Source organism: Silene latifolia, chromosome 1 (assembly GCF_048544455.1).
Source record: "Silene latifolia isolate original U9 population chromosome 1, ASM4854445v1, whole genome shotgun sequence".
In the NCBI taxonomy this organism is placed as follows: domain Eukaryota; kingdom Viridiplantae; phylum Streptophyta; class Magnoliopsida; order Caryophyllales; family Caryophyllaceae; genus Silene; species Silene latifolia.
The window spans coordinates 149,794,920-149,821,035 of record NC_133526.1 but is presented as its reverse complement, the minus strand read 5'-3'; the positions used below and the strand labels follow the sequence as shown (position 1 = coordinate 149,821,035).

The 26,116-nt window shown below is 36.7% G+C and overlaps 1 protein-coding gene across 1 annotated transcript; it reads right to left on the bottom strand.

Annotated features, from left to right (window-relative positions):
- On the bottom strand, positions 1 to 25,293 carry LOC141610537 (protease Do-like 7). Its single transcript, XM_074428645.1, has 24 exons — positions 24,776 to 25,293; positions 24,609 to 24,679; positions 21,785 to 21,919; positions 21,264 to 21,322; positions 18,734 to 18,770; positions 17,160 to 17,285; positions 16,725 to 16,814; positions 16,367 to 16,432; positions 16,219 to 16,275; positions 16,069 to 16,134; positions 15,437 to 15,544; positions 14,793 to 14,873; positions 12,567 to 12,616; positions 11,457 to 11,622; positions 10,394 to 10,894; positions 9,190 to 9,372; positions 8,998 to 9,103; positions 8,428 to 8,598; positions 7,489 to 7,568; positions 7,177 to 7,404; positions 5,616 to 5,831; positions 5,361 to 5,518; positions 4,975 to 5,086; positions 1 to 917 (listed from the first exon to the last, which is right to left on the bottom strand). Exons 1-24 carry the CDS (start codon positions 25,062 to 25,064, stop codon positions 741 to 743), a joined length of 3,333 nt encoding a protein of 1,110 aa, XP_074284746.1. The 5' UTR covers positions 25,065 to 25,293; the 3' UTR covers positions 1 to 740.
- Positions 25,294 to 26,116: the final 823 nt, after the last annotated feature.

Sequence of the window (26,116 nt, the reverse complement as noted above, 5' to 3'; positions counted from 1 at the left end):
AAGAGTGTAAACTGATGTCAGTTAGACATTACCAATGGAAAAATGCGGGCATATAAATTACAAATAAGATGAATGCATCTTTATTCTCTATGGCTTTGCTCTGGACGACAATAATTGTTAGGGAGTATATACTACTCCCTCCAATTTCATTTATTGTTCCTCTTTCCCTTTCCATCCATTTTCCTTATTGTTCCCTATTTCCTTTTTTGGACAACTTTGTGTGGTCCAAAATCAATTTGATGTGGGGTCATGTGTATTGTGTGGTCCAAATTGATTCTCTTATTTCTTATGCCAAAAAGAAAGGGGAACAATAAATGAAATTGGAGGGAGTATATAGTATGAAAAAGAGCTCAAAATAAGAAGAAATAGTGAAAACTGACGGAGAACGGTGGTCCGTGGTAGAAATGAAAAAAAGGGTAATAATACCACTTAAAAGGGGGAAATAAGAACCACCTGCCCATTTATGGCGCAATCAACACCCGTTTTCACTGTCCGTACCACCATTTACCACCGACCTCTACTTTCCCTTTTTTTGAGCTCGATTAGCCCAATACTAAGTAATGTCGTCAAAAGCAAGCCCTAGTTGATCAATGCTTCATATTTTAGGGTTTGATACATAAATCATGCAGTCAAGCTATGACTCTAGCCTAGAATTGAATCGTACAAGTTCTGAAATTAACTGAGGCTCGACGTACAAACAAATTTCCGGATCACATACTCCCAAGGGGCATGATTCACAGTCATACAACAGTAGTTTCAAGGGCTTTAATCACATTCCGGCGCCAAAGAGCTGTGTCAATATCAAATCTCAGTTCCCAAGTAGGCCAATAATGCAAATCCTGCTTTAATGTTAATACTCGAGGCTTGCCGTTCAAGTGAACGGTTCTAACACGTGCATAATCCCCATGCTCTAGTTCCTGCTCATTGATTAAATGCAAATATTAGACAAGAAGACTGAAATACAATAGTAGCACAGTCTATGTTGCAATGTCACTTCATATTTCCGTACGCATTTAACACTCGTACACGGGTATATGGCATTAATTTTCGAATAAAAATTACGAGGATATTTTAAAAAAAATAGGTGAAGTGTGACCACTTGGGCATAGGCACTCGTGCTGATGGTTCTAATAAAATCAGGGATAGAAAGTAATTAGTTCAAAAAACTACACAATTTTTCCCTTTAAGTTTGACAATGGTTGGAATTAAGTATGTTTCGAGTGAAAGCACATAAGACGTGTTAATAGAGAATAAATGACATGTATAGAGAAATGCAGCGTGGTAAGCCGCATCGGGTGAATGACACGGGAAAGGGGCCGCAAAATAGCGACTCGAACTGCGAAGCAAAGTCGAACAAGGAAGAAAGACAGATTCGATAGGGAACCTTTAATCATTGTTCTAAGCAGACTGACTACTACTGAACTGATGCTGCGGCAATATAACGAACGGCACAAAACAAGTACTTAAACAAGAATGATTCACAGTGATACGGTGTTAATTACCCAAATAGCTGAAGAATATCAAATATTAGTAAGCACAACCATACCATGACAAGACTATCTCGTACACGACTTGCAATAAACCAGTATGTGAGTTGCGAATTTATGACATTCAAACATTTAATATGATATTACATGACAGTGCGTTTACTACAATTCCTCTGCACGATTTAAAAGATTTTATGGTTTGATGTCTTCACAAGAGTAAAGTTCATATAAGTCCCTCATATATTTGGAGTCCCTAAGTCCTCACTACATCTCTTGGATGTTCCAATATTGATGGTTGAGATTAAAAGCAAAAAATACACTTAACACTAATTAGTTTCTTATACACTAATTAATTCTACTTTCTCTCTCTAGCTTTAATTATAGATTCACTAATTGATTATTCTACCCATTTAACACTATCTTTTGTCTTCTTATATTTTCAAGTTTTTAAAATTTTTTTTTGAGAGAGTTTATACAAATTTTATGAGACTTTTACTGTTTTAAAAGTGTAATTCTAACAAAAAAAAGTGTAATTTTAACAAAAAGAAAGCAGTTTTGACGGATATTATTTTGAAATTTCAAATTTTGAAGCAAGTTTACGACAAATTTTGCGTTTTACGATAAATTTGAAATTTTGAAGCAATTTTACGTCAATTTTTGAGAAATATTATTATTTTTTTTTTCAAATTTTAACACAACTCATTGTAAATTGAGTGATTTATAAGTGTAACTTTAGTCTTTTAAAAGTGTAACTTTAGTCCATTAAAGTGTAATTTTAGTCCATTAAATTGTAATTTTAGTCCAGAAATGTAACTTTAGTCCATTAAATTGTAATTTTAGTCCAAAAGTGTAATTTTAGTCAACCAAAGTGTAATTTTAGTCCATTAAATTGTAATTTAGTCCATTGAGAGTATATCTCTAGTCCATATTCAATGTGTAACTTTAATCCATTGAGAGTGTAACTTTAGTCCATTGAGAGTGTAACTTTAGTGCTTGAGAGGGTACCCTTAATAGAGATAAGTGTAACTTTAACAGAAATAAGTGTAATTTTAATAAAAAAAAGTGTAATTTTAATACAAAAAAGTGTAATTTTAATAGATAAAAGTGTAATTTTAATGGAGAAAAGTATAACTTTAATAATAGAGAAAAGTGTAATTTTAACAGAAAAAAAGTGTAATTTTAATAGATAAAAGTGTAATTTTAATAGAGAAAAGTGTAACTTTAATAATAGAGAAAAATGTAATTTTAACAGAAAAAGTATAATTAAAATAGATAAAAGTGTAATTTTAATGGACAAAAGTGTAACTTTAATAATAGAGAAAAATGTAACTTTAGCAGAAAAAAGTGTAATTTTCATAGAAAAAAGTGTTATTTTAATGAAGAAAATCGTAACTTTAATAGAGAAAAATGTAATTTAAATAGAAAAAACGGTAATTTTAATAAGTGTAACTTTATTAGTGAAAAGTATAACTTTAATAATGAAAAGTGTAACTTTAATAAAGATAAAGACAAGTGTAATCTTAATGGAGAAAAGTGTAATTTTAATGGAAAAAAGTGTAATTTTAATGGAAAAAATGCAACTTTAATAATAGAGATAAATGTAATTTTGAAACAACAAATAAAAGTCCTCATTAAAAGTGTACTAGGATACCTCTAAGGTGTGAGTCCATAAATCCAATTTAGAGAAAATGGATGGTTGAGATTAAAAGCATAATAACTCAAAAGAGGAAGGTAAAAAAAACACTTAGGAACTCAAAATATACGAGAACTTAGGGACTCAAAATATATGAGGGACTCAAATTACTCATAGTAACTCAGAGGAAGGTAAAAAAAACTGCCTACACCCACCATCACCCTACACATGCAACAAACTCAAAAAAATACAAAATAAATACAAAATCTGAAACATCAAAAAAAAAAGGCAAAAACGAAAAAAAAAAAAAAAATATCAAATAACTGATCGTGAAAGCAAAGCAAGAAGAGGAAATGAATAAAAACACCACCCACCAACCCAACTTATTTCAAAAAACAAACAAAAGTCATCCTTTCTTAATGTATAGGAGAAATGAATGAGATCCATCATAAAAACTTGATAAGATCCACTCATTTATTTTTAAAAACTTTGTATTTAAAGAGAAATGAATGAGATTTTTTTAAAGAAAAGCCAACAACACATTTTGACCACCGCACCAACACCATCCTTTCTCGTCGACAGCCACCACGTTCCACCGTGGACATCACCACCATGAGTCTTGTCGGAAATAGCGTGGCTGGTCGGGGTGAATTCGCGAAATTCAGATGTAGTGGTAGTTGTGTCGTTTTTTTGTTGTAGGTGTAGGGTAGTGGTAGTGGTGGTGGTAGGATGGGTGGTCGTGGGTGGGTCAGAGGAAAGGGTGACAGTGAGTGGTTGTCGGGGTGAGTGGTGTCGGCAGATCTGGCGTGGGGTGGTGGTGGTCGTGGGGGCGGCTGGTGCGCGGGTCAGATCTGGCGTGTGAGGTGGTGGTGAAGGTGAGTGGTGGTGGAAGGGAGGGGTGGTTGGTAGGGTGGCCGGTTTTTTTTTTCAGATTTGGGAGTGGTGGTCAAACAAAGGAGAGGATTTATTTGGGTGATTTTTTTGAGTTTTTTTATTTATTTGGTTTTTTGAAAGATTTGAGTTTTTAGAGAGATGAGGGGATTGAAATTATGTGAGATGAGGGAGGAAATGGGGAATGGAAAAGTAGATATATTAGATTAGTGATTAATTAAGATTTTGTGATTAATTAGGATGGGTAGAGAGGGAGAGTGTTTAATTAGATATTAATTCCTCTTTTTTGCTTTTAATCTCAACCCTCCAATTTTTTCATCCAATGGCCATAAGGAGGACTTATGGACTCAAGGGAAGGAGGGGGACTTACATGATCCTAATACGTCTTCACAATATTTGATGTTGACATATTTAGTGTTTTTATTTAATTTTTAAAAGAATTTATTTGTTCTTCTCTCCTTTATTACACCTTTTTTACCAACCACTTTCTTATATATTTTACTTGGTTTACTTTTAAGGTATTCCGGATCCTTAACTTCTACTTCGGTTTTCAAAATCGTTTTAATCTTTATTCTCGATTTAAATTTTAAGTTTTTATAAAAGAAATCCGGAATTCGATTTTAAAACCTAAAAGTTTACCTTGACTTTGTATTAGGTTTCGCTCTCCCTTTTGTTTTTCATTTTTCCCTTGTCTATTTTTTTTTTTTTTTGCATTTTGAGGTGTGCATTCACCCATGGACGGTTCTAAAGGATGATTCATGTGAGCTGACCCCAAATCATTTTGGGATTAAGGCTCTGATGTTGTTGTTGATGTCTTAACAATATGCTACCTTGAAATTCTAATGCGTTACCAATCATAAAAAGTGCATATATTTGCAAATTCTGAGATCAAAATCCATGCAAAATGCCCAGAATTAACAGGTTCAAGCTAATGCAATATACAGTAAGTATAAGTTGATATACCTTGGTAACCCTAACAAAAGCATCTAGATCTGGAGTAGGTTTGCCATTCACTTCAACTATCCACTGAAGGGCATAAAGACCATATCTATGCACTGGGCTTCCATGGCACCACCTGTAAAAGTGTGAAATGGTAGGGTGGATTTTAGCTTCAGCATAACAATCTGATGTTTGTTTCCAGAACACCGCTATATCAAAGCGCTCAAGCAGCCATGGCAAGATAAATTAAAATCGAAAACTAGACCTTGAAAGTAGCCAAATGACCTGTCAGTCTACTTAATTAAGCTAAATCTTCTTAAGAGAAAGCTAAATATACAACTCAAATATCCATCATTTATAATGAGGTAAAGAGACATAGAGATCTACCATAGCAGTTGGAGTAAAATTACCTTGCCACGTAAACACCATGGCCTTCTTCAGGAAGAAATCCAAGAGCTCGAACAGCTGGGTGAGGATCCTGAACTATGCAACCACACCAATTTACAACACGAACCGTACCAATACCATCTCTTACATCTGTTCCCACCACTACTTCCATTTCACGTCCCTGCAGATACATTATCACTCAGATTAAAAAAAAATCAGATTTAAATGACTTAAATAAGAAAGAGAAGCCAAAGAAAGACATTATGCCATATACCAACCTGCCGGAAAATGGTCATCTGCAACATTCCATCAGTATAATCATCCTTGTCCAAATCCAGGCAAGCATTCTCTATATCGCGAAAGCATGTTACTGGTCCTTTATTGATTGCCAATAGCATGTCACCCTGCTCCAGAATCTTTTCTGCTTTTGATCCAGCTAAACAACCTTTCACACGTAAGACTTGGCGCCTTACAGGATCTTTCCTCACTAGGGCCTGGTTTGAAGTAATTTATCGGGAAACAATCATGCTAGTTAGTACTGCATACACCTTTCATCATAGGATATGGAAGAAAAGTAGAAACAGGAGTTTAATATATGAAGAATGACATCCCTATCAAAGAGCCAGTGTTTCAAGTTGCAAAACGTAGTGTATCCATGGAATATCTTCTTTACTCGAATACTTATATGCATCTGCAATGCAAGAACCACTGCACATTTGACCACCATTGACCGGAAGGGTGGTGTGCTAATCCTAAGCCACGATTAGAGGTGGCAATCGGGTTGGGTTTGGGTCATATCGGGTGAGCCACCCTTTCAGGACGAGTTGAGTTCGGGTCGGGCCATTATAGGATCTAGTTACTTTATCGCATTACTTCAATTTTGAACCATTAAAATTAGTTTTTTCGACCATTATTTGGTTTAGTTACTTCGTGATTAAGTCCAAACGTATCAAACTAAACACTAAATCATACATTTTGATCAATATTAAGCTTAATAACTATTCGGGTCATCATTTTTGTCGGTCAATACTGAGTCGGGTTGGGTTCGGGTCACTGACTACCTGGTTGGGTCGGTTTCAGGTTGCAATATTTTCGAGTTCAGTCGGGTTTGCTCGAGTTCGGGTCGGGTCAAACTTGCCAGCTTTAGCTACGACCTAAGCAACCCTTGCATAATTTACACTACCCAGGTCAATGAAGCACAGCACATCGTTGAGAAGGGGTCACCAAACGATTTTTAAATTTTAATTAACTTCCATTAAGTTGACGTATTCTGTGTTGGCAGCCACAAGCCAACAACAATTTTTCTTTCTTTAACAAGCAATGAACATCATAAAGACAGCCACACCAAAAAGATGGGGGTTTGATTCTTACCCGCGACATAGTGCGCTCCCTTAAACTCAAAAAAATAAAAATAAAAAATAAAAAAATTGGTTTGAGCCTGAGTAACTCGATCAGATGTAATAGATGCACTCAAGAGCAATCCTTAAGAAAATGATGTATTTATTACCTATCTCTAGATTCTTTTAGACCTTTGTGGTTAAGTTGGATCCAGAATCTAAAGATGGTATCAAACTGAAATCTCAATCACTACCCTCACAAAGCAAGGAGATGTCGGTTGATGTCCGAGATTCGAAACAAACAAAAGGCAAGTACTAATGCCAACTTCTTATTATGAAGAAAATACATCAATATTGGTCGTTCACTGATGAATGAAAACAAGAACGAACTTATAATTCATGAAAGTACTACAATCATCATGTTATTTGCCACACATGATATAGTATATAAAGAAAAGTAACAAATAGGGAAAATGGCATAAAACATAAAGAGAAACAATACCTTGATCCAATCATCACTCAGGCCAAAACTTCGAGCTTTTGACAGCAAGGTTGGATAAAATTCCACCTCCAATATTCTCAGTAGTGGCATGGGCCTTTTAATGCCATTTATAAGAAGAGGTGGGCCATTTGAACCGGATAAAATTTTCTCAAGGACTTGACTGACGGTATAGACCGGTATACCTCTAACAAACTGATGATCTTCTGATGAACTTGATCCATACTTTAGCTACAAATGAATTAATGAAATATCAGAAGCAGCAAGTTTATTAAATTTGAAGAAACGATATTAAAAAACAAAAAAGACACAAACCTGTGTTGAAAAGCTTCCCCATATTGCTTTAACTCTACCATGTTCATCAGTCAGGACACCAGAAAATGTGCTGCCAAAATCTGAAAGGAAGAGAGAAAAAGTAACACCTCAAAAGACAGCTTTTATCAACAACAACAACAACACTATCTCAATACGACAGTTCTCAAGGACTCCTGTAACTAGTGGGTTAAGGCCGGATAAATCCAGCCTTACCCCTGTGGTAACTGCATATATAGGCTGTTTCCGAATGACCCAAAGTAAACGGCATGTTGGAAGATTTATAGCATATTCAACGTGTCTAGCATGTTTGACCAATCAATATGCCAGTTTCGGTGTTTGGTAAACAACATATTGAAACAGCAGATTTGGGGTCAATATGCAAAGAACATGCTAGTTACCCCAGCATATTTGTTGACATTCTAAAATAGGAAAATTTACTTCATTTTTTTATTTTACAAAGAAAAATAACAATCTATTAATCTTAATATGCTAATTACCCAACACTTTAACTAATTCTGTGAATTAAAAAATGTCGGTCAATCCTTCTATAAAATCTGTCATTTATAACCTGTTTTTGCTGAAAGTAATCCGCTGATTACTAAATACGCCAAAATAAAATTTGAGTCGAGAATTGCATCAAATGACAACTTCTTAATGAAAAATTGCGCAGGTGAGTCATTCTGCTTTATTGCAAAATAATCCAGACCCCAAAAAAATACGGAGGCTTTGGTTCCACTGGGAATGGAAAACACAAAGGTACACTAAAAGTGCAACTCTTCTACGTAAACTCACGTTTTTAGGATAACAAGTTTTATTCATTTTTTATGATGTTGCTCTCGTCTTTTGGAAATAGAGTACAGAAGTGATGAGGTATTTCATATACTTGAACTGGGAAGGAATATGGATTTGTGAAAGATAATCAATGCTCAACCAAATCACCTGTGTCAAGCTCAATAACTTCCATATTAATGGCTCTGTATTGTGGATAATCAGCCGATCCAATATTCAATGCAGCCCCCGGATTGGTCACAATGGATTTCCGTGAAGTTGCTTGTAGACTTCTACTCAAACCAACAAGATATACAGCATCTCCACGACGTAACTGAGGCTCTAGTCATCAAAAAACAAATATATTACCAATTATAAGCATTCACAACTATACCGAGGTGCATTCAACAACTCATAGCCACCAACATCTACTAGGATAAAGACTTCCACTTTTCAGCATTCAATTCAATAATAAACCTTCACTAATAACTTGCATAATTAGTTTCATGAGCATAAGCACAAATAAGTACCCCCTGGATGGGACTAGAGGTGGCAATATAAATTCTTTTAACAAAACTAATGAAGCATATAAATGACTCCAAATCAATTATCAAGGGAGGAAAGAGAATCTTCCTCAGTTAGCCAATCAGCAGCAAAATAGCTCTATCCAAATGCTCAAATCGGAACATAACCAAATACAGAAAAGAAAAACAACGTACATCACAAGGGAAGGTTTATAACCTGGAAGAAGCTCGGCTGCCCGAACTACTGAGAAACCAGCAACTCCCAGAGCAGAAGGGTCATATGCAATGAGCGCGTAATTATGTACAGGGTGGAGAAAAACAACCTAAACCATCATTAAAATCATCAAGTTGAGATTTTTTACGGGTCTTCAAGCAATTTAGATTTTTTTTTTTTTTAAAAAAAAGATACCTCCCCCGGAATTTCAATAGGATATGCAGCAAAGGATAGCATGATATCTGATGAAGTTATCGCAACGGTGTTCTTATCGACCACAACCAATCCCATGTTCCTGGAGTGATGAATGATGACACCTGTACCAAAGAAATGTTGGGAATGCACACCATCGAGCATGCATGAAGGAGGTACATGAACCTGAAAGTAATAAAACAAAAGAAAGGATCCCACTAATAAAAGACCTAAACAGAATATGAAAAGAAAAGGAGAATCAATTGCAATCAAGTTTTTAGACAGCTCGCGGAGAACCAATTAGGTCACACTTCGTATCATTCATGTGAAATTGGCTAAGGTAGTGTTTGGAAATGCGGAATTGATTTCATTTCCATGATTTAAATTCTAGAAATCAAAATGTTTGAATTCAATTCCAATCCAATCCCAAAAATTTGTTTGGAGATAACGTGGAATTCGATTCCGGATTTCAATTTCTCAATGATGTTTGAGAACTCATGCAAATAGAATTGGAATAGCAATTGGAATTGGGCGGAACGGGTATGGGTCGTAGTCCCCAAAATTATTTTTATAATAATTTTATTAGGAAAAAAATAAATAGTGACGGAAAATATTTGCAATTGGGAAAAAAAATCATAAATAAAAATATTGCGATGAGATTTGCATCACAAAGAAACGTAATCAAATAGCGATGGAATTCAAATGACTACTATATAATAGGGATTCGAGAGTCCGAAATTTTAATTACGTTGGAATTTATGAGGAATTGAGTCCAATCCCAATCCCAATCCCAATCCCAATCCCAATTCGAAATTCTAAGGGTTCCCAAACACTTAAAATGTCTTAATTCCGGAATTCAATTCCAATTATAGGTTCCCAAACATACCATAAGTCCATAAGTGGAAAAGGACAAACATTGACTAGGTTGGAAACCCCAACAAAATATATAATTCTAAATGACAATCCAAACAGATCAAGCAAGTTACGCAGTACGTAGATTCACAGACAAAAATGGTTGTGAAATTTTATGCAAAAGATGTAAGCCATGTCTCATTGAAACTAGAAACCAACGCAACACATTTTTACAATACATTCTCTTACATGCAGAAGTGACTCTACATTTTACATTAAATTCATATCTGGAATTAAACAAAAGAACCGTAGCGAAAAAAATAAAACCCCAACAAAAAAGATCAGATATACATACCTCAAACATAACAAGAGTAGGCTCTATTACACGTTCAGGCACACAAGTATTTGACACTGCAGCAGTTTCACCTTGATGATCCTTTGGGACATCATTCTCTGAAATTCCAACGTCCTCCAAGCTTTCATCTTTAGACTCATCCACTAAACTATCCGTAATAGTTACCCCATTAACTTTGCGCTTCTTGCTCCCATTATCGGACTCATCCCAAGCGTTAGCTTTCTCAGAAGCATCATCACTATTAGTCTCCATGTTAGCAGCACAATCAGGTAGCTTTTGATGATTATCTTGATGTGTCAGGTCCATTAGACAAGTCCCTCTATTATCTAATGGCATGGCGTTATCGCTAGAACTACAATTACCTTGAAAAATACCAGGCGACAGGAGTGGAGAGTCTGATGGTAAGGCGGGCTTGGGTACCCATAAGCCACAACTGTCATCACGAGAATATATACGAGGAGGGGAATACCATTCATGCCGATCAACAGTAACCAAGACTGACTGCAGTGATAAGTTTGCAATACACCATGTCTCAGATTAATGAAAATAGAAAGATCAACGATAAACGACGCAAGTATAGTCTCATTTGACCGATCAACTACGTATATGAGGATGGCGAAGGGGAGTCAGACAATCAGCAACATGTTCAAGTTGACAGCAATTATGCAAAGAAGTTTATGAAACACTAGAGATATGTTTGAAGAAAGGATAGAGGGTGACCTTTGTACACTGAGACATGGGGACAGACATCTGGGACTCAACCAATCAGAAAATCGTAAGAGTGTTAGGCAAGATGTGGGACACAGATATGTTTTAGAAACATGAAGCACACTAACACAACAAAGATACTTTTGTAAACAATAGAAGTGCATGGTCATTGAGCAACCACCACTGCCATCCGACTGAAAATCCAAATCATCTTCAACACAAAAGTTGACTCTTTCTCCCTACATTCGTTAAATAAGCCTTATTTGACATTTTTAGTGAGCAGGAAACAAAGTCAAATAGGGATATCTAATGAAAAAGAGTGAGTATTATAAGCATAGAGCATAAAAGCATTTACCTTTCTCCGATGCCGATCCACATAAGTTATATATTCCAATGGTACACGGATGCCCCTAGATAGCTTGGAGAGGACTGAAATCAGCTCCTGAAGGCATGATATCTCCTGTCCAGCAAATTTTTTTATAATGGCGTGACGAGGGACTCCGGCTCTGACAAGCATGTACCTGTCATTAGCCCCAACAAGGTGACAATACGTGAGAAATTACCAACATATTCAAATAATGGTACAGTCAATAATGGAAGATGTACACAACAGCCAAACAACCTCCAGAAAATATCATCCGCAGCCAAAGTAACAACATTACCCTAGTGCCTTAATGGCTCCTGCAAATTGCGGGATAAGGAGGTCGGATGTACGCATAATACAAATAGGTTGTTTCTGAATGACCCAACATTAAAAATGCGTCGAGAACAGCATCGAAGGACTGCTACTTCATAACAGAGAGAAGCACAACCGCTTTAGTAGGCCATTTTGCTTTAATCTATCACACATAAGCAAGGAGTAATGAGTCTTTTGCTCCATAGGAAATAGAAAAAAAAGTCATTTGAACTGAAATTTCTGCAGAGAACTACTCAAAGCAGCTTCCACACACTTAAGAACGTAGAACAAGGCCAAAGTAGACAAGTCGAGGGATAATGGGAAGATTTATGCAGATAATTCCAACCCTGTTTATGCATGGTATCATAACGGTTTTTGCAACAACAACAACAACAACAACAAAGCTTGGTCCCGTTAGGGTCATCTAACATGAATCATCATTCATAAAAGGTTCATGAAACAAAAAATAAAGTGAAAAATGTCAACTGTCCCAAGTATCTGGGGTACTACAAGCGATAGAGGCTTAGTATATTATCTCAGGATCTTCAAGAACAGGCCAAACTATGACTATATCAAAGCAGCTGGAGTAAAGAATTTCTCAAAGAGATCTATATATAGGGCCTTGGTCAAAATTGTCAATTGGCATACATAGAACAGTCCAATAGGTAAACACAAGTTCAAATTCCAAATAACACAAACTAGTTAAGAAATTGACAAACACACAGCTACAATACTTTGAGGACAATTAATACAACCACAAAGCCTACACATTTTACGGCAAAGACATACCCAGGCTCTGCAACATATACAAGACCACAATTGAAGCGGAAATTCCGAGCCTGCAAAAGAGCATAGCTTATTCAGAAACTTCAATGTCAAAGCAAGCTACAGAAATTCAAGGCAATAAAAAAAAAACCATTATTGGAAATTCACAGCAGCAGCAGCAACTTGATATTAAAATAAATAGACAACTTTCTAGATATTCCTAAAGAGCCATGAAGGAATAGGCAAACCTAATTGAAAGATGGTTGGGTTTGATGCGCTGAAAATTATGTGCAAGCCGTAGTAAATACAGCAGTCAAATCAGGACTAGCAACATGTAGAAAGTTAGACCATGTAGTATACCAATATCAGGAGGTCTAGCTTTCCATTATACTTTTGGATTTGGGAAAAAAGCAAGAATAATAACGAGAGGTGACAATCGGGTCACTCGGGTCGATTATGGGTCGGGTCAAAGCGGGTTGGTCATATCGGCTTCGGGTTGTGTCGAGTCAATGACGGGTTCAGGTCAATTGCAGATCATGTCAGATCATTTTCCTTCTCCAGGGACTCCTTTACTAGAGATTAAGGGGCACCCTTGCTTCGGAAAACTGCTTTTAACTCTCCAACCCGGAGAACTCCAGTCTATAGCGCAGGCTATAGATAGGCTACTATTCTTGCTAGGTCGCTCCCCCTCATTCCGCTCGCCCAGCCTTTGGTACAATCGAAGAACCTTTTTATAGAATAAAGCGATAGGCCGACAAGCTTGAAATTAAATAGAGATGCCGAGAGACACCGTTAGACTTCTTTATTGCGTTGCGGAAAAAAAAAAGTGCTCAAGGCTTTCAAACGCATACAAGCAATTAGTATCCAACTAGTATGGATCCCCGCGCATGCATGCGCGGTATTTATAGATCTTTAATTTTGTAATAATGTAGTATTAATTTTTCATATTTTAATATGAGGTTAAAAAATTGAAATGGAAAGCTAATCAAAAGAATTGAGTAAAGTCATGAAATGTGTTATTTAATGAAATTTTTTACCACAAAACCAACGATGTCAATTTATAAATTTTCACAAATAATTTTAAAGATTTTTTTTTGTCACAAAATTAATAATGTCAGTTCATAATTTTTAAATACAAATTAAGTACGTGATAAGTTTTTTTTATACGAAACTAATAATATCAATTTATCGGGTTTTCATATACGAATTTTTAGATTTATACCAGTTTTAGTTTATTTTAATTAAAAGATTACTTCCTCCATTCAACTCCACTCTACCATGTTTCCTTTTTCATCCATTCAACTCCACTCTACCTATTTCCTAAAAGAGAATAACATATGACCATTTTACCCTCATACCCCATTACTTATTTACAATATTTGACACTCATACCCCACTACTTCTACATCAAACTCCACCATTTTTCACTCATACCCCACTTATTTACATCATACCCCATTATTTATTTACAATATATTCCACCCAACCCCACCCTTCTTAATATTTGTGCAAAACACAAATAGGTAGAGTGGAGTTGAATGGAGGAAGTATAATTTAGTTAAAAAAAGATAATAATGGTTAAAGATTATATCTTAATTAAAAGAGAATCATTTATTAAAAATAGAGTCTTGTTTCTTCATTTAGCTAGATTCCTTTTGGAGGGAAAACTATTGAGAAGTTTTATTCTCTTAGTAATAAGGGGGATTGAAACATTGGTTCATCATGGGGTGACAAGGGTTGGGTTCAATTTGGGTTATCAACGTGTATTTAATTTTATGTATTTAATTTGGGATCGATAATTCATGTTAAATTGATTTATAGGTGCATATATTTTAGTTTTAAATGAAAATGATTAAGATGAATGTAGATTTAGTCTTATTTGGACTCTTACTAAGCTAATTCATTATCGGGTCACCCATTGGGTTAAGTCAAGATCAGGTTACCAAGTCGGTTTAGGTCGGGGTCGGGTTCGGCTGGAGCGAATAAAGCTTCCATCGGTTCTCAGTTCAACACGGGTCAGGTCGGGTCGGTTTCGGTTCACCCAAGTTTTGAGTTCTATTATCGGTCAGGTTTCAGGCCGTTGGGATTGGGTTCCTCAAGTCGGGTTAGCTTTTGCCCGCTCTAATAATAACCAATAGCACTAATAACAGAATGAGTCACAATTGTATATCACAAAACAAAATATAATCATTCACTACACACGGAAAGCAAAATTATGTTTAAAAACTAGCCACAAAAATATGCACCAACCTGCTGATAGGACAAAGGATGAATCACTGCACCACTCACTTCAAGAAAATGGTCCGGTGTAATTGAATGCATGTCCTGAACCTGAACCAGCATTGATATGAGAACTGTGTCATAAATATCAAATTTCACGTCATATAAGACAAATAGTGTATATGTCACTCAAAACACTTCATTTGAACACAATGGGAGTCAGACTCTCAAACCCCCGATGTTTCTAACCCCAAGTGCAGATCCCTCTTGGGTCCAACTATATAAAACTAAGACATAGGATAGCCTAACGCAGAGTAGTAAATAGAAATAGAGGTCATCTGTCTATCTGAAACCACAGAAAGGCAATACTATTTTGTCGGCTTAAAGCCAAATTACTATATTAGACCATTTACGAGAATATAATGCACTTGTTCCCCAATTCATTCTTCAGCCGCATAATACAATTCTTAAGTCTCAACTCTCATTAGCACCAAAAAAAAAAAGTCTCAACTCTCAACATATTTACAAAGTTCAGGTTTAGCAGCAAACAGGCTTGAGCTTGACACTATTTGACCCAATTGTCTCACAAAATCTCCTCTTTGTAGTTTACCCAGGAAATATTTCAAAATCACATATGGTACCAGGAAACAATGAACCCAAATGAGCAAACTTACCACAATGTCAACTGTAACTGGAGTGCCACCTCTTTGAATCTGAAATTCAATTTTCTGGTTCACACAATCGTCCAATAAAGTCTCCAGTTTCAGGAACTGAGTCATAATCTGTATATGTAAACTTGTTTGATCAGATATAATAACAGATGCAAATCAAAACCATTCTTCTGTGCAGACTATTCTGTAGATAACTACTGTGTTAAAGTTCCTATGATCAAATGGACGTGCAAAATGAGCGTAGCCGTACATGGAATTACTCAACAGTCACATCATAAGAGATGTATAAAAATGATATGGGACTCATAAATCACCGTAATGCACCCATTGAAGTATTTTAAGAAAGAGCAATTAAAACGGAAAAAGTTTGTAGTAAAAGCACCATCATCACTAAAACAAACAAAGCAAACATATCATGCAGCATACGTTTTCAAAAAATCCAAGTGGGAAGACACCTTTGGATAAACTCGTGCCAAACCAATCAACTGCCAGCGTTAACTGAGATTATAAGTGGACTAAAAGATAAAATGCATAAAGTGCACATACTTAGAGCGACAACCACAAATATGATATTCTCGGCTCAGACATAATTAGAAGTAAACATATGAATTACACAAAGAATTAAGTTCACTCACTTCACCATTGACACGGACAAGCACATCACCAGTTTCCAGATGCTTGTGTGCTGGTCCGCCAGGAACCTGCAATGAGGAATGGGGTGCAATTAACTACTACTTTGAACCAGCATTCTCCAAGTTTTACCTCTAAAATGTCCCATTACTTACCACAGAGTCAACAACTAGCATTCCAGTTTCTTCAGGAGGTGATGCATGCCGCACCATCTACATAATTAAACACACATACAATTATATTGTTAATGGTCATATCGACACATGTCTCTTGCAAAGTAGAAAGAGATAATCAGGCTGGTACCAGTTCTGTATCCTTTTGAAGACCAAGCCGAAATGTCTCATCAAAACCCTTGTGGACAAAGGTCACCTGAAAAGAAAGGATATGGTCCCATAAGAATCAGTGTGCACGCAACAGTTACTAATTAACATTAAGCGAAGGTCAAGCCTGAATTATTTGATATATCAAGCCACCAATTACAATACAAATAACATCACCAAATTTGATACCCACAGGGCCACTGTATATCTCAATTAATAACACAAGCTCTGATAACAAGATTTGGTAACATAGCCAGTGGAGACGGGAGCAATAAGTTTACTCCAGCTTTACTAGCTGATATATGTCAAAGCTATCAAAAGCCGGCACATTAATAACAAACCTGAAGCGTACCACGAGGGATGGTAATGGCAGGCCATTTCACTGGAGACAAGTCTCGACCATTTTGAAGGTATCTCAGAGCCCTGACTACCTGCATCAAATATCAACAAATTACGAGGACGTGGAACTAGACTAGTTAACGTTTGGATATGATTTGAAGATTCAAAAAAAGAAAAAAAAAAAGTGGATGCTCCACAATAAATATCAGTATAGGCTGTCATCCAATTAAATTAGCAATAAGTATGCATATTGAATCCTGGCTAATGCCGTTAATCAAAAATTTAATTCCATCTCATCTCTGTTATTAATGATCCATATCCAAATCTAAGTATAAGAATGCTAACAAGAAAGATCGTTGAGTTATCTCTGTTATTAATGATCCATATCCAAATCTAAGTATATCCAAATCCAAGTCACAAAACAAGTCAAAACTCACTCTTTCCAAGGGTAAGAAAAAAGCTGATGCACTTGAAGACTTGCTTCCGGCATTCAACGCAACAGCCCTTCCTTGCCAATCAATAACAGGAGATCCACTTGAACCACCCTTAGTACCAGAAGCAGCCTGTTCCACCAAAAACACAGACACATTATAATCCTTACCACTACGACAGATAAATTTAGCCCACATCTCAGGAACTCATTAGTAAAAGAAACTATCCATGGTAGCCCTTATTTCAATTAGTTACAATTCTCAACCCCATCCACAAGCGTCAAGTACGGGGCAGAGGTTGAATTATTTTCAAAAATTTTGGATGGGAAGTTCACAAGTTTTGGGGTTACTACTTACTAACACAAAATTAAGACATTAAGTCAATTTCTATGAAGTTCGTAGAAATTGACCTAATGTCTTAATTTTGTATGAACACATCTATATTTTAGCTGCGTTCAATAATGAAAAAAAAAAAAAAAAAAAAAAAAAAAAAAAAAAAAAGATAATAACTCTTCCCATTCCTCCCCCAATTCTCTTCCTATCTCCACCCTCCCCAACTGCTCCAGCGAACTCCCCAAGAAACAGCACTATGTTTAGGTTACCAAGGTTTGATTAAGTCAATTACAGATAAACAAATCTAGTCTTTACTAAAATTTAGTTGTAAAAAATATATTCCCACCCCTGCCTACTGCCAACTCCACAACTAGCTTCAAGGTGGTGGAATATGAGGGAGAGTGACTGAGAAACAGGGAAAGTAAAGTTAGCAATTAATTGATAGCTGAAACTAACACTTAATCTAACTGATTAACAGTCTCTGCAAAAGTTTGAAAATAAAAATAAAATAACCAAAGGCTTACAACATACCATACATAACGCTCATAGATAGAGGTACCAGGCTACCAGCAGGGTAAAGTCGAAACCATAGGGTCACTATAGATGATTTCCCCTAGGTTTCTTTTGGGTGTAGCTTTCCTTTTTTTTTTAGGCAATAGAGTATAGCCGAAAGGAAGTAGGATCACGTTGTGTAAGATTTGATTTGAAGGCGTAAACAAGATCTCTGGGCTCTGACCCTCTAGTTAGAAGCATATATACCGCGTAATAAATAAAATGATAGTATGCAACCCCCCAACTTTACCCGACAAAGAAGCTAGGGGAAAATACATTGCAGACTTGCAGTATGTATTCAAAAGAATTCCTTTCCCTGGAAAGACGGGAGAAAACCACATGCACCAAATGATAGTTAGCACCGCGAGTATCCATGAACATTTTTTTTCTTTGACATTACCCAGCCCTCAAAAATTATTGCAGAGAAAATCAAAATCATGACAGAGCACAATCACAACTTAATACAAATATGGTAAATCGATTAACGTAATACTCTCACCGATTCTATGATATGGTCTAACACAAAAGTGGCACGCGAATTAGTCAATTAAAAAAAAGCCTGGGGTATACTAGCTCACTTCCCTGTAGCAGGATGCATAGTATATCAGAAACAACACACTAAGTACCACAGCATACATCAGAGTCAAAGAAGAAAGACTAAAACTCATCAGGCACCAAGTCTATCAGCTACTTACTTGCATGTAGAACGTGTTGAAGTCATTGTAGCCATCCCTGCATGAAGAAGAAAAAAACAAGGAAGAATACAAACTGATCAGGCGAGTCAAACAATACAACAGTCTATGGCAAAATCTGAGTAATATTATTAAACCAGTAATGAAGATAATGACCAACTAAAGGCAGGAAAATGAAAACTACAAGTCACGGAAAAGATCACCATTTAGTACTACAACTCCTGATAAGAAAAATATTCAGGTTAACTGCATTAGAAGCTTACAACAGATATTTCTGAGACTCCCTCTACATGCTGCTCTGTCGGCTATCTACCTTCTCTTCTATGCAACATGAAGTGTTATTTCAAACAACACATATCATCCAATCATGTGGGAAAGAACAGTAATCCAGTCTTCGAAAAAGTACGTCTTTTTCAAAAACTTGGAGTCTCTGTCCCAACTAATTTAATTTAGCACCAGATAAAAACTCACAACCTCCTCTGACTGTCTAACAAGCATAGACTACGAAACCTCTGTATCCAAATTTTGTTCACTGTGTACCTTACTAAATACTAATGACCTAAATATTAGTCATACTTTTCGACTGCGTTGGTTGATCAAGATTATTTCAAGCTGAAGCAAGAAAAATGCAGTAATGATAGTGTACAAGGAAATAAGCACAATAGGAAAAACATGTTACACGGGAGGAGAGTCAAAAGGGTGTTAAAAAACATGATAAGATTCCTTAAGGCCCTCATGAAGTACTGAAGTTATGTCGGCAAAGCCCCTCCCAATAGAGGGCCTTTCCAGCGCTCCTAACCAAAACCCAAATTCCTTAATTAAAATAAAAATAAAAATTCAAAGATGTTTGAGGGCTTCAGCGGATAGCGGGGCTGATACTACCAAACAAGCTAACTAATTTCCAGATGGCAAGGGAGAAGAAAAGGGTGAAAACTGAATGCAGGGAATATAAATTGCCGGTCAAAGTTTTGAAAAGAGTTTTATGTACATCTGAATTCTGAACTTACACCCAAAGCAAGCGAAAGATAAGGAGCTCACAGGAACATTATCACAAGCAATCAATACGACATAGAGGGTCATAATTAATACTTTAAAGTGAAAATTGTTACTTACCACCTAGTATTTACCATATTTTACAAATTACCACCGTGTATTTTGTTTATTACAACTTACCACTTACATTAGACCCTATATATCCCATCTACCGCCGTATTTCAATCCCGATCATCATTTTACTTAAGTCGGACTCGTTAAGTCAATAGACAATAGAAAGACCACAATATCCTTACTATAATTCACTTAAAACACATATTACAACAAAAATCAAAATAAATAAACAAGTAAACAAAATACCATTCATCACCAACGATTCAATAATTCTTCATCTTCATCATCATCATCAACAACAAATTGCCAGTCACAAAAAAAAAAAAAAAAAAAACATCATCAAACTCCAGAATCAACACCCCCAATAATTCTTCATCGTCATCATCAATCCACCAGTTTCTCACCACCAACACCTAACCACCGCCTCACTACCACCCTCTGAACTGTCAACCCAACACAGACCCACCCTTTCATCGCATACCTAGATTTGCCACCGTCGCCACTAGTCGAACTCCAAGCTGTCATCGTCACCATTACACCCAGTCATGAAATCCATCCCCACCATCTTCATTATTCACCACCCGAATCCCACGTCCAACAACCACTCAACCACCCATCCCCATCAATCGTCTCCACCAACACGAAAACCCTAGATCTATGGTTTTCGTGTGTAGGGAAGGGGGATCGTGGGTTGGAGCCTGGGGGTGATGGTGGCAACAAGTTAGCCGTGATGAATCTGGTGGTGCGATGAGGAAGAAGGACTGGGTTGGCGACTTGGGAGTGCGTTGGGTGGTAGGCAGGTGGTCGGACTGGAGGGAGAAAAGGGATGGTGGAGTTGGATAATGTGGAATGTTTATAGCAATTTAACCTAAATTTCTTACAAATTGCTCTTTGAGATTGTGTAAGATGAATGAATGATTGTTGGTTCTCTTGAAAGATGAGTTATGATTATTGGATTTTGATTCTTAAAAGATAACTAGATTTTGATTGTATTTTGGGTTCAAGGAGTTTGATTTTGTGCGTATCTAATTGGTAGTGAGTGTTTGAATGAGTTAAAGTAAGGGTATTTTGGTCGCGTTATAGTTTATTCACTTAATGAGTCGGGAAATTAAGTTAATGATAATCAGGGACGAAATACGGTGGGAGTCTGGATATTTTGGGTTCGAGGAGTTTGATTTTGTGCTTATCTAATTGGTAGTGAGTGTGGAATGAATTAGAGCAAGGGTATTTTGGCCGCGTTATAGTTTATTCACTTAATGAGTCGGGAAATTAAGTTAATGATAATCAGGGACGAAATACTGTGGGAGTCTGAACAGTACAAAGTAGGTGGTTGTTAGTGATAAACGAAATACTAGGTGGTAGTTTACAAAATACACTAAATAGTAGGTGGTAAGTAACAATTTTTTCACTACTTTAAACCACATACTTTTTGTAATGGGGAGCATCTCTATCAAGACGTGCAAGAGTACCAGCCAAAATAGATACCTGCATAAGAACAATATTGTCAAGAAAAAAGCGTGTGCTTATAGAATCAGTAATTGATAACTACCTTCAAGTACAAGTGCTATGCAATTATTCATCGCAAACTAGATAATATACATGTACATCATTGTTAATAGACTAATAGTTACACTAAAAAGATTTTGCAAAGTTAAATGTAACCCATTTTGCAAACTGATCTCAGCAAAGAGCAAATACTCGAATTGGGCACAAAGTTTTGATTGACGTCAAGATGCACACCAACCACTAGTACACCAGGAGTGATAGTGTACTACATCAGGAATCATGTTGTTCATTCACTAAATTTGTCTCTCACTAAACAAGTTGTTATAACTTATAAGGAATAATAGCAACATTAATAATAAAGAAAACTTTGGTACCTAATAAGGCTAATGTGCAATCTTTGTCACATAAAATTAGATGTACAAAATGGAAAGCAGAAGCTACCTTCTCTCCACTGTCATTACCAACAACCCTAATTTCAAGTCCGACACAAGCACACTCAGGGGCAAGAGGTATCTCTTCATATTTCAAAAATCGAACTTGTTGTGGATCATAGTGAAAAAAGCCAAAATCATGTACCTGTGAGAAAACAAGAGTATTAGAATTACAAAATAACACATCGCGCCAAATTCTACGGAGATTTGAGTTTGATAACATGGTCGCTAAAGCAGGAAAATTGCACTACGACTTTGTTTTAAAAGGTATGAGGTGCACAAAGGCGACAAGGCACATCTTGCAAAGAGAAGGCGAATGCCTCCTGCGGATGAGGCACACTATTTTTAAATTGTACTTTTAAAATATTATAAACAACAATTCACTTTTGGATTTTAAAGAGGGCTAACATGTAATAGAGGGATCATGTTGAAAAGGAGAGTCGAAGTAAAAGAATTAGAAGAAAAATATGAATCATGCATAGGCGTGTGCATTGCTTGTTGCGCCTAATGAAGGTTGTGAATGCGGCAAAGCATTGAGTTTGTTAGAGCCTCTACTCTCCAAGTCCCCCTCGAGTCCTAGCCTCAAGTTCCCCTATTAAGGATGTAACCGACCAATTTAAGTTTGAGCTCAAATGGAAAAGATATTTGAACTCCGTCTTGAAGCTCATCGAGCTTAAAAGTTAAAGCTCATGCTAAGCTTGGAAAATGGCCGGAGCTGGTGTTCAATCAGTTAATTCTCTTTTGTTAAAATTTCAAAAAAAAAAAAAAAATATAAATATAATTTCTAAATACCTAAATAAAATATTGAAATTTCAATAAGAATATTAAAATAACATATTATAATTGAAAATAAAAAATTTATTATTGTAAAATACATAAAGCTAAGTGCCGGTAATTCTATGTAACAAAATGAGCTTTTAATGACAGGTGCAAAATCGCACTTTAGAGGAAGAATGAATCTTCAGGTTAGTAAGGGGCATGGTTTAAAATCTCGGCCGAGACGTATCATATCGCCCGAGATGTATCGGTATCAGAGGTGGCCGATACGAGATATCCCAAGATGTATCGGATAAATTTAAAAAAGGAAACTATCGGCCGCTAAGACCGATTTATAAGATGTACCGGCCCGATACAGCCCGTGATAAACCCGAGATGAACGAGTTAAAAGTAGTACCGGCCAAATTTTGTAATGAAAAGCTTTTAAAAATTGTATAACATTGGTAAAATTAATTATCCTAGATAGAATTTATCTTAACTTTATATGAAATAGCTAATAGATGATAAAATATCTACAAAAGCTTGTAAAATAAATATCACCGCGACAACCACGACTAGGAGAGCAACGCCCGAGCCAAGGGCGATTCCTTGACACCGTTGGTGGGGCACCTTGTGTGGTGTGGGACGCACGTTAGCCTAAACGAGTTTTCGATCACTGAGCACAAAGTTGGTTGGTCAAGCTGAACAGTCAGTTTGACCAATTTGAGCGATCTTAAGCCGACCGATCCGATTCTAAAGGCTCGTCAAGCGGACTCACCTCGTAATAGGGTACTAAACATTGTAATAAATTAAGAGATTAAGACTTACCTGAAAATTAGATGTTACACTTTGTTCTCACTATTTCACAAATTCCTATTTTTAGTACTCTTTTTGGGAACATAAATATCAAGTTGTCCCGAAATCATAGTTACAAATACAGCCCTTACTAAACCGAAAACTTAACGAAAAGATTATCCCATGAGAAGTTGATTCCATACTTCACTTTCTTCCCAGAACCATCGGCCATTCTCACTCTCTCCAACCAAAATCATGTTGTCTACTACTCTACAACAATTTAACAACTAGGTTCTCACTTGTAGTAGCCAATTCACATTTACCGCAGTCAATATCAGCTCAAAAAGTAGTAACGTGTGGCAGCGGTAACCTCCAAATCCTTGATAACATGGTCATGAACCAGTGCCGCAGACGTTAGTTAAAACATGCTACAACCATCAGCGACATGATTTATCCCAATTTGAGTATATTGATGGAGGGTAAGATGAGATTTTTACCACAGAGTGAAAAACATAAAAAATAAAATGGAGAGACCAAGATGAGAAGCTAATCAGTCCTTTTGAGACATACGGATTACGAAATACTAGTCTAGAGCTAAAATCTAGCATAGCTGGCTGATGGCAGATATAAGAGCACAAGGAGGCACATGGGGACCTTTTGGACTATTATCCACATGCGGCAGGAAAGTACGGCCACTCACTCAAAAGCCTTGACGGCACAAAAGCCTATGGCAGCACCATTCCATGAACGTGGGAGATTTTAACATCATCCTTATCAAATAAGGGTGAAAAAATGCCAAACTACCCTCCCCTCTTTCCTATAAAACTGGCTGAAACTCGTCAACTATAAGTTTGCAAGTCTATAATCCTCAATTGCTGATCAGGCCTTGAGGATGAATAAGTAGAGTTAAAACAGTATTTAAGGTCTGTAGGTCTATGGCTCTATGCACAAGTGTCACCCCAATATGCGTCAGCAAAACAACTAGCCAAGCAGCAGGAGACGTTTTATCATCATCTTAAGCATAACTAGAACACAGTTCTTTCTCTAAATTATTAACAAGATTCCGCAGACACAAGTCCACCAGTGCATCAAATAAAAAAAGCCAATAAATAAAGCAAAATCCCGGATTCCAATTCGAATCAAAAGCTATTCTGCAATCACAGATGTCGTCCCACATAGAAAATATGTTAAAAGATACTTCCTTTTCCAACCAATGTCCCATACAGAATCTAACTTAAAGCAGAAGAACATGGATTCCTTAACAGAAGAATAACTCCACTCACCGGATCTCTATAGACTGGATAGACAGGAATCTCTTCCCTATTCAAAAACATAGCTTCCGCCACGACCGGTCCTGCCAAAAAGAATTCCATCATTTTTCATACAACAATCCTACCAAAAAAAAATCACTGAATTAACATTTCTTAATTCTTAGAGAACTAGAAAGTACCTGATTTAACAACATGGCGATTAGTTAAGATAATACCACGACGCTTATCGACAACGAAGCCAGTAGCGTAACTTGCGCCAGCGGATTCAGTGTCGAAAGCGCGACAGGCGGTGGTACGAAGAACGACGACGGCGGGAACAACCTTATTGAGCGCTTTACGCCAATCTTCGGCGTTAGCGACGTTCTCTTTGAAAGGAGGATCGATCTCCATGCATAGTTCACCCTTAATCGTCGATTCTATAATCGCCGGTGATTCTTCCGATCCCAATCTCTCCGTCTCATCTTCCATTTACAAAATGATCGAAACCCTAATTGTAGGACGAGAATGAGTTTCAGAAAAATGGGGATTTGGTGATTAGGGTTTAAGAAGAATAGGGAAATGCGCCAAAGTTAGTAGGTAGGTGGTGATGAACTGATCATTGATGAATGATATGGTCTTTTCTTTCAACTCTTCATAGAAGGAACGCCAACTCGGTGGTGGTGTACTGAAGTGAATTGAACTAGTTTTGAACCCGTGCAATCAGGATAGTAACGGAAAGTATTATTAAAAGTAAAAAAAGTATGTATTTTTGTATTTAGTAAATAACTAAATTTTAGAAAAATTTACTTTACCTACTTAATTATGCAGTTTTGATAAGTTTATGTTGCTTAATTTTATTTGAAGTACTTTGCTTTTTTTTTCTCGGTTTTTTTAACTTATAAGAGGTGAAATATGAAAAGTGAATGTAACTTATTGTAGATTACTAACCTGTTTATTTACGCATTATACATTTAATTTTTCTCATTGTTGTACGTTTTTATTTAATCATATTACCCCATTGTTTGTTCTCCTTTCATTTCTCTACATTATTCTCTCTCATTTTGCACTCTCACCCACCATCGCCTTGACGTCTGGAAGTAACATTCGGCATCACTAACCGACTACCTCAAGATTCACCAGTAAACTCTCTACCGTAGTGCGTCGTGATCGCACCCAACACCTTTGACCACGACGTCCCTCTCAACCCTTATCTCAACAGCCCCACAACTAACCACTCCTTGCAATCCATATCCTACATCCTCCAACTACCTTGCCCTATCTTGCCTCCACCATCCCCTACGTCCCGCACCTCCAGCATAACCACCATCTCAACCCCACCCCACGCGGGACCCGTAATCCTTCTCATAACCTTATGTGCGACACCTCACTCCATCATTACCCACCCATCATGACCCCTCCCTTATCACAACCTCCACCATTAACACCTCTCATTCATTTCGCCTTTTAAGACGTCAAATACCTTTTTTTTTTTTATTGGGCTATGTTAACACTTGTCTCTCGACATTGTAAAATTATTTTGT

Coding starts and splice junctions, on each gene's coding strand:
- LOC141610537 (XM_074428645.1), bottom strand. CDS start 25,064: ATGGAAGATGAGACGGAGAGATTGGGATCGGAAGAATCACCGGCGATT. Junction 17,286..18,733: donor TCAACACGTTCTACATGCAA/GTAAGTAGCTGA, acceptor TTGGTGGAACAG/GCTGCTTCTGGTACTAAGGG. Junction 16,433..16,724: donor TCCCTCGTGGTACGCTTCAG/GTTTGTTATTAA, acceptor CTTTCTTTTCAG/GTGACCTTTGTCCACAAGGG.